At 52.4% G+C, this 9,642-nt stretch overlaps 1 protein-coding gene across 1 annotated transcript; it reads left to right on the top strand.

Annotated features, from left to right (window-relative positions):
* Positions 1 to 6,396: 6,396 nt before the first annotated feature.
* PtA15_11A154 (uncharacterized protein) lies at positions 6,397 to 8,760 on the top strand (the record flags this gene model as incomplete). The annotated part of the gene is made up of 5 exons (XM_053161034.1): positions 6,397 to 7,019; positions 7,104 to 8,095; positions 8,173 to 8,310; positions 8,402 to 8,423; positions 8,502 to 8,760. 5 exons carry the CDS (start codon positions 6,397 to 6,399, stop codon positions 8,758 to 8,760), a joined length of 2,034 nt encoding a protein of 677 aa, XP_053025021.1.
* Between the last annotated feature and the right edge of the window lie 882 nt (positions 8,761 to 9,642).

Below are 9,642 nucleotides of genomic sequence, written 5' to 3'. Positions count from 1 at the left end.
GGGTGACAATCTTTCTCTTTGACCATCTCAAACTCTCCAAACAGAGCACTGGTAAGTCATCTTTGTTCCAATTATTTCAATTTGCTTTGAATAAAATTCTTCTGATTGTATTTCTTTTTTTCCTCCCCTTCTAGCTAGCATGTTATTTCTCGTGGTCCCATTGGCTATTTTGGTCTGTTTACTAATTGTGACCATGATGTTGCGGAGGAGGGAGCACTTCAACCACTACCAGATATCCTGAGTGGGATATCCAGGATACCCTGTATCCCAAACCACACTCTGTATTAGGAGTGTGCCAAAGCACACTCTGTAATAGGAGTGTGCCAAAGCACACTCTGTAATAGGAGTGTGCCAAAGCACACTCTGTAATAGGAGTGTGCCAAAGCACACTCTGTAATAGGAGTGTGCCAAAGCACACTCTGTAATAGGAGTGTGCCAAAGCACACTCTGTAATAGGAGTGTGCCAAAGCACACTCTGTAATAGGAGTGTGCCAAAGCACACTCTGTAATAGGAGTGTGCCAAAGCACACTCTGTAATAGGAGTGTGCCAAAGCACACTCTGTAATAGGAGTGTGCCAAGGCACACTCTGTAATAGGAGTGTGCCAAGGCACACTCTGTAATAGGAGTGTGCCAAGGCACACTCTGTAATAGGAGTGTGCCAAGGCACACTCTGTAATAGGAGTGTGCCAAGGCACACTCTGTAATAGGAGTGTGCCAAGGCACACTCTGTAATAGGAGTGTGCCAAGGCACACTCTGTAATAGGAGTGTGCCAAGGCACACTCTGTAATAGGAGTGTGCCAAGGCACACTCCGTAATAGGAGTGTGCCAGAGCACACTCCGTAATAGGAGTGTGCCAGAGCACACTCCGTAATAGGAGTGTGCCAGAGCACACTCCGTAATAGGAGTGTGCCAGAGCACACTCCGTAATAGGAGTGTGCCAGAGCACACTCCGTAATAGGAGTGTGCCAGAGCACACTCCGTAATAGGAGTGTGCCAGAGCACACTCCGTAATAGGAGTGTGCCAGAGCACACTCCGTAATAGGAGTGTGCCAGAGCACACTCCGTAATAGGAGTGTGCCAGAGCACACTCCGTAATAGGAGTGTGCCAGAGCACACTCCGTAATAGGAGTGTGCCAGAGCACACTCCGTAATAGGAGTGTGCCAGAGCACACTCCGTAATAGGAGTGTGCCAGAGCACACTCCGTAATAGGAGTGTGCCAGAGCACACTCCGTAATAGGAGTGTGCCAGAGCACACTCCGTAATAGGAGTGTGCCAGAGCACACTCCGTAATAGGAGTGTGCCAGAGCACACTCCGTAATAGGAGTGTGCCAGAGCACACTCCGTAATAGGAGTGTGCCAGAGCACACTCCGTAATAGGAGTGTGCCAGAGCACACTCCGTAATAGGAGTGTGCCAGAGAACACTCCGTAATAGGAGTGTGCCAGAGCACACTCCGTAATAGGAGTGTGCCAGAGAACACTCCGTAATAGGAGTGTGCCAGAGCACACTCCGTAATAGGAGTGTGCCAGAGCACACTCCGTAATAGGAGTTTGCCAGAGCACACTCCGTAATAGGAGTGTGCCAGAGCACACTCTGTAATAGGTTTACTTGATTACAACTTTTTCTTTCTCTTGTGTATATTAGCTCTACTGTTCACTTTCCCCCTTGTTGTTCTTTTTAACTGTCACTCTTTGGCGTAGCATGAAAAATCACATTTGTTAAAAAATTTGCAGCTAAGACCCCCAAACAACCCGGACTGGTCTAAGTTTTGTTGTGAGTGCTCTCTTGCAAGTAATCACTGTGCTACGCTCAAGAAAGTGGTCAAACTGCTACACCCTCATGGCAGTAGGGGCAGCAGTCAGCAAACCACTCTTGCTAGCAGTGCACCACATTTATTTTAGAGGCGTCAGCGTTAGGGCAGCAGATAAAGAAGCACAAAATGGCTACAGGAGTGCTTCCTGAAACTAACACTATCCTTACAATACTGAACTTACAAAACGTAGATGCAGACCAGATCGGCCTAGACTTCTGAGGTTTGGACATGACTATTGAAGCAATGTTGACAATCTTGAACATGAGAGCCTGGACCAAAGATTGCACGGATGCAGTTTTCCAGATCTGGTATGCCATTATTGAATTATTTGGAGCAGATGTTGTCTGGATGACTACATAGTTTGAACAAAACACATGAAAGAACGAACAAATGCACTTGGCTCAATCTACAATTTAAAGGATAATATATATTTGATCTGATGAAAATATTAAGCCAAATGCTACCCTCCGCAAAAAAAAAAAAAGAAGAAACAAGAGGATAATGGAATCAACCTGAGGAAGAAGAGATGATGATGATGATGATGATAATGATGATGTAAGACGTGAGTTAGGCCAGGACAACAGAGGAGGTCAAGGGGAAGGAGGAGGAGAACTGTATTCCGAGAAGGTATATAGCTCCCAGAGCCGTTTAGATAAAGCAGGGCCGATCTTCGTGCTAGCGTCAGTGATTGCAGAAGCAGCAGCACTGGTAGTACTAGCGTTAGTGTCGACAGAATTGTCCGGGTTAAGCGCTGGCAGTGGCGAATTAGCTTGCCGTTCGATCCACGACCAAGGGTGTTTATCGGCGGGGAGATCGTGGTTGTCGGGATGAGCGACATGGGTTTGGAGGTCTTCCCAGAAGGAGACGGGGGAAGGCCAATGCTCGACAAGAGTGGCCACCTTCGAGGCGCTCATCCCCGGCAAACAGTGCGCCATCCGCGCCCACAGCTCCCGCACCGTCAACGTCGCCGACTTGTGGTTCAGCATCTCGAAGGCCTCGTACGTCGTCACCCAGTACTCTCCTCCTTCCCTTCCCCCCCTCGTCGTCCCCGGCGTCGATTGGCTCCGCAGTCGACTTAGCTTGGTAAGATACGTTGTCCGGTCGATCTCTGAGTCTGGGATAATCGACAGATCGATCGTCTGGACCCACAATCTATCAGCGGCTGACTTTCTTTTTTTGGCGGAAAAGATGAGCAGGATAAGTTCACCTGGTGAAGGTCACGTAAGACCTCGGTCCGCCGAATCAGGAATTCGACAGAGGCCTTCCAATCGGCAGTAGCCTCGAGCTGGAAGTCGTTCAAGAGCATAGTCTCGAACTTGGAAGTATAGATCATCTGGCCATGGCTATCGTGGTTAGACTGAGTATTGTACGCTTCGACAAGATAGATTGGGTCTCGGAGCCCCGATCTTTTCAGCCGGGCCTACATACACCACCACAAATATTCAGCCTGGAACATACAAAAAAGAGCTCAATCAGGGGGAAAAAAAGAAAGGGGTTGTCTTACCTTCTGTTCCTCAAACCGGTTATCCTTAATGCTCGCACACAGATCGTCGAGACGTTTGCGTTCGACGATGGAGTCCAGGACGACTTCGCGCCGACTTTGACGATGAACGGCGATCCAAATAATGTCACCGAGGACGAGTGATCGCTGAAGGACGGAGATGGGGGCCTGAGCAGGGGTCTCGAGGGCACTTGCTTTGGCCACACAGAGATTATAGAACGCGTCTCGGTCGTTGACGGCCCGGACCTCGCGATGATCAAGGACCAGACAGATGTCGTAGGTGCCCGCGGCCCAGGTTTCGGCCTGGAAGTCTACCTGCGAGGCCCGGGTGAAGAGGCTCTCCGAGAGCGCACTCGGGGTCCGCTTGAGGTTGACGAGGGTCCGTCTGCTCGGCAAGCCGTCACCAATAGGCCGGTTCTCTGAGAGCGCACTGGAGGTGCGTTGAAGGTTTACGTGAGGGGCGCGGCTCGGCAAGGGGGCGGTGGCGGATGGCTGCGAGAGGTTCCTATTGGAGGAGAATTTGCTGCTAGACGAGCGATTGAGATCGGCGCCGAGAGTGCGGGAGCTGGCGCGACTAGCTGATGTCTTCGAAGCGGGGAAACTTTCCGGGCTTTCAGATGCACTCCATCCGGCGACGGTTTCAGAGGGCGCGGCGCCGCTCAAGACGATCTCACAGGAACCGAGTCGACTGGGCGGCTTGAGGCCTGCGAACGGTGCTGGGTCTTTAGACGAGGTCGAATCGACCTCGGAGCGGATCGAGACCACCGAGCCTGCGGGTGTGGCAGAGCCTGATGAGCTCGGTTTGAAAAGGGGGTCCGGAGGGGTGATCCTGCTCTGATATCCTGCCCCGATCGTCGTTTGTGTGGATAAGCCACAATAAGACTCGTCGTGGATGATGTTCAGCGGTGGTCCAGCCTTCGGCGAAGACGGTCGGCGGTGTTGGCTCGATTGGCTGGCCGAGGGGCCGGTGTTCTTGAGGCTTGAGGACAGAGTGGGAGGCTGGAGTGTCGTGCTGGTAGACAAGGTTGGCGAATGGGCTGATACTCCGAACCCGGGACACATAGGGATCGCCTTGCTCTCGTACATCCAGCCCGTCATATGGCCGTCCGAGCCAGCTATCGATCTTGGACATATGGCAGCCTCGTCGGCGATCGAGCTCCTCTTGACGGGATGTGAATTCTGGCTTGCGGCAAATTCGACCTGGTATAGCGTCTCAAACGTTCTCGGATGCATGCGGCTATCCGCGTCATCCATGTTTCTGACTCGCGAGCCTGCTGGAGGATTTGTACAATTGCAAGAGTCGGTTAGGCCCAGCACAAACTTCAGGAGAAATGGTTTACTGACTTCGATCAAGATACCAAAATTCAAACGGGCCACGATTGAGAGGCAAGCGGCTCGATGGTTGCCTATAACTTGTACCCTGACACGTGAAATCAGAGTCGTTGGGAATCGTTGGAAAGCTGTTCTTTCTGGGGGGATTATTTGGTTGCTGGGCGGGGGTATTTTTCCGTTTATCGATCGCTGAGGGGATAGTGTCACAAGACGTTGAAGGATTTAGGCCACCAGATTGGCGTTTGGGTGCGTTCTTCTTAGCGGGTGCGGTAGTCTTTGAGGAACTAGCTATGGGCAAGGCGTCGCGATCGGAATCGAGCCCGTCCTCATTGGTGTCGGGTACGGCGAGATTGTCCCCGTCAGGTAGTTTTGACTTATCGAATGGGACCAGAGATAGTTCTTCTTTCTCAGCAAGGATCGCGGCCACTTCGAAGCCTGGCTGGGTCAGAGTGAATTTTGCCTGTCGGCCAGGCTCGGAGACGGAGAGCCCTTCGGCGAGCAGTTTCTTCCTAAATGGAGAGTGCCAGGTAAGTTGAGAGCGGGAGAAAAAAAAGGGGGACTTTTGCTGTGACGTACATGTTCCAGGCAGTGTAATGGCCGCTATTCCCCGCGCCTCCTCCCCTGCTTCCCCGTTCGGTATAGCTAGCCTCACAGTACTGTTGAGCGTGTGCGATGATCTCCTGCTTGGTGAATGCGAAGGTGTCTTCGGTGGCTTCGGTGGTGAGGATGGACAAGGCGACGAGGATGCCCCAGCAGCCGGTGCGTCTCTTGGGGATGTATTTCTTCTGACTCTGACTCTTGCGAGCTTTCGGGCTGGCTTGCTGAGTCGTTTTGCGAGTGGGAGGTGGCTCAGGCTCGGAGGAAGAAGGGTCGAGCAGGCGTTCTGCTGCCGTGATCTCATCGCTCTTGTGTGTCCGACGACGCTGGCGTGGCTTGGCCTTCTTCTTCTGACCGACTGAAGAGCCGGTTTGATTGGATGCTCGTGCTTGTTCTTGGTGATCCTCATCAGAGCTGCAAGAATCGAGTGCTCGCTCCTCGGCAGTGAGGATCTCTTTGACGCGTTTCCTAGGCCTGCTTGTCTTCGCGCCATCTTTTTTCCTCTTCCCCTTGAGAGATTCGGCTGTATATTTCCGAGAGAAAGCCAGATCAGGCTGCTAGTTTGGCAGAATCCAGACTGATGAACACGCACGTTCGGTGGGAAACGGATCCCCAGTCTCCTCACACTTCTCCTTGAGCTTGGTGGTGAGAAGTCTGACTATGCCTTCGCCTACGCCAGTGAGAACCAGTGCCTGTTGTAGGGCGCAAAGTCAGATCCAAGCGGCCTTAAATTATTTATTTATTTATTTCAGAAAGCATGCCTGTTTGGGATGGTGGAAGGCCTGGTTGTGAGTGCGGATGGCGCGTGCAGCTCGGCGGTAGGTGTCGCATGAGCGGGATCCGTTGTTTGCGGCGTGGTCGGCGGCCTCGTTGAGCCAGCCGGCCCATTCGGCGTTGAGTGATGTTGATGGTGCCATCGCGTGCAGCAGTGTAAGAAGAAGGGGAAGCAGTGGGGGTTGCTTGCTTAGCGGGGGGCTGGGCGGGGGGTGGACGGGGGCTGGGGTGGTCGGGCAGTGGTTGGGTGGACTCAGCCCGGGACATATGCATGAGCCCCGAACGGCGATCGGGGGCGGCCCAGTTGCATAGACTCACAACAGGAAAGTCAAGAGACGCAGCGGGCACGGAGAACCAGCACAAGCACACTGCCGACGATGACGGCCAACGGACACTCCACGACACCCGAAACATCATCCTCAGCCAACGAACAGGACCCCGGCCAGCACGAGGAAACACCCGCGGCCGAGAACAGCCCAGCCGACGAGAAAACATCCGCCCAGGCCGTCGTCCCCCACGATGGCCAGCTGCTCGACGCCGTGCTGCCGATCAGAGCCAAGACACCCAGCCTGGGCGTGCCCAAACTGCTCGCCAAGATCAAGGAGTCCAACCCAGAATGGCAGCTGAGCGAGAAGCGACTCCGGAAATTCCTGAACTCGAACCTATTCCCCCGCTCGAACGAGAAAAATACCAGCAGCACCACCAACAGACTCGCAGACCCCTCCTCGCCCCAGCTCAGATCGCCCTCCGAGCCCATGTGGCTGCCCAACTACGCCTGGGAGAAGGACTGGGAGGCCGCCTCCGTCGAGCACTCTCCCAGCGAACCCATCAGCTCCCTCGACGATACCCTGCTCTTGGAATGCAGACAGCGCTCCGTCAAGATCGAACCCGTCAGATTCCCCGCCAGTAACAAGGGGAGCGGCTTGATCGCCAAGGATTATCTCGCAAAAGGCGCCCAGGTCATCAAAGAGGATGCATTCGTCTGGGTGCCTCCCACCAAGTCCGTCCTCTCTCTCCCACCCGTCCCTGCTTAGGCTCGAATATACTCCTATTGACTTTCTCTCTCTGTCTGTCACTCCTCCAGAAACATCTCTCGCTCAGTCATGTCCGGCCAAAGCTGTGCATTCTGTGGCCGGGCGTTTTCGATGCAACGGACCAAGGCACAGCCCAGCTGTCCCCACCATCCGGCACCCGGATCCAAGGAGGCGATCGCAGCCCAGCAGCTGATGGTCACCACCTCGACCAGTCTGACCACCGGCGGCCAGTCGGTGACCGAGAAGCCCGCGGGCCCTGAGCCGTGTTACATGCGCTTCTGCACCCGGGTCTGTGCCCAACGATCGGTCGACTATTTTGGACCGTTGGTCTGTCCACAGAAGAATCCAGAGTACATGCAGCTGCTCAGGTTCACCGATGCCGAGGACTTCAGAGGCGCCCACATGGTCTTTAAGATGTTTGCACGCATGCTGATCGCTAACGAATCCGGCGAGATCGCCACCAACCCGGCATTCCAACCTGAGCTCTCCAAGCCAGTCCCCAGCGGCGACTCGGTCCACAATGGCGAATCCGAATCCCAGGAGCCCAACGGCTCGGATGACCCAGTCTCGGCAGCCGGGACTAATAACCCTAAGAAACATAAGAAGACCAAATCGAAAAAGAAGTCCCTGGCCAACCAAATCCCTCCATCCACTGGGCCCAGCGTCAAGTTCGAAGAGGTCTACAGTCGAGTCCAAGGGCTCGCAACCATGTCCGACCGGGCCCGACGAGAGAAGTACCACGGAGGGGGGCATCTGGGCTCCCATTTCGCCGACGTCAGGTACGGTCAAATGTGGCGCAACGGATGGCATGCGGTCATCAAGGCCTTACACATCAACACCGGCTACCGGCCCCAACCCTCTGATCCGAATCTCCAAGCACCCTCGACAGACTCCTTCTGGGACTCCTTCTGGAAGCGCAGATTGGACCCAGACACCATCGCTCATTATTTCGGCCTCAAAAGCTTCCTCGAATTCGTCGGTAAAACCTCCCTCAATCGGGAGGCTGATCATGGCCTCTATCTCTTACATGCTCGCTTCAATCGTTCGTCTGTTCCCTCCTTAAAACCTTATTTTTGCCCTCGATTCTTGCATCCTCTAACACATCCTTCTTTTTTGTAGATTCTTGTGACCCTAATGCCGTCGTCTTGAAACATCCTGGTTCCGAAGATATCCACAAAAGTGCACCCTCTACTATCTACGTGATGGCTCGGAAGGACATCGCTAAAGATGAGGAAATCACCCTGTCTTACGTTAATCGTATGCCATCTTTTTTTAACCCCCTTTCTTGGAGGGCATCGATTAATGAATTGGTTGGGCTGATTGTTGTGTTGATCATCTTCAATTCCAGCCGAATTATCATTAGATGCTCGGTTAGTCTGACCTTCGCTTTGACTTTTTTACACAACGGAAAGTTAGCTGATTAAACTGACCGAATTGGATTCATGCAGCCGAAGAAAGCTGTTTGAAGACTATCTATTCTCATGTTTTTGTAGCCGATGTCGAAAAGAGCTAGAGGCAGAAGAGGAGCGAAAGCATTACCAAGACCTGATGGAAAAGATGCGACCAGCATGCAACGATGAGCTCTACCACCCCAACCTGAGCACCAACAACCACAGTCTGAAGAACCGGATCAGTCAGCCACCTGCTGCCACGACCACCACGGGTGAGGACGACGACGATCAGGACATGAGCTTCAGCTGCTTCTAGAGAACCTTCCCAACCGCCGCCTAACTTCACTTCCCATTCCTTCCCTATCCCCCCCTCTTCTCTCTCTCGAGCCATCCCTTAAGTCGCCACCCTGTTTCTTCCATCGTTCTTGAACCCCCTCGTGTCCTTCTTCACCTCTGCTCATCTTACTCTGCTCCCTCCGGTCCATCCGGTCGGCCCAGCCGTCCAAAAAAAAAAAAAAACATCTCTCAGTCGGCTCTCAACCCTCTCTCTTTTCAACGTCACTCCTTCCTCCTTTTCTTTGTTAATATGTTCAAGGTGAACCGATCGATCTGTCGTTCGACTCTTCCCTCCTACTTCTCTTTCTCTTTATTTTTTCACTCGCATGAACTAAATGCCTCAAACAAAACAAAGAGAGACACTTCCTCCACCACAACACAGACAAAACAAAGAACAAAAATCCATAGAAAAGAACGACATCGCTTCTGATTATATCCATTTGAACACTTCCTTTCATGTCCCTTTTCCACCAAGATTTTTATTTATTTGATTGTTACAGTTCCCAGAGATCCAAAACCAACCGACTGACTGACAAAAAAAATGAAGAAAATCAGATTAATGTTATCCTATAAATATACCTTATATGTTGCTTCAATATCCTAGATTTTATCTTGTGAGTGTATATATCTTATACATAATGCCGTGCGCAAATGTAGTTGAGCTTTTAAGGGTTACACATTCTTTCGCTGACGTGTCTAAATGGGTACTTGGTTTTTAGGGGTGAGGCAGACATATGTAGCAGGAGAACATAAAGGGACTTGGATGATTTGGCGGTCTCGGATTAAGGACTATTTTGACTGCAACGAGTCCATCCCTAGAATCTGCGCAGTACATAGAGAACTTACAGGAACAATCCTTGAG

Source organism: Puccinia triticina, chromosome 11A (assembly GCF_026914185.1).
Source record: "Puccinia triticina chromosome 11A, complete sequence".
NCBI classification, from domain to species: domain Eukaryota; kingdom Fungi; phylum Basidiomycota; class Pucciniomycetes; order Pucciniales; family Pucciniaceae; genus Puccinia; species Puccinia triticina.
Note: the sequence above shows the minus strand (reverse complement) of the source record. Positions and strands in the feature narration are given on the sequence as shown.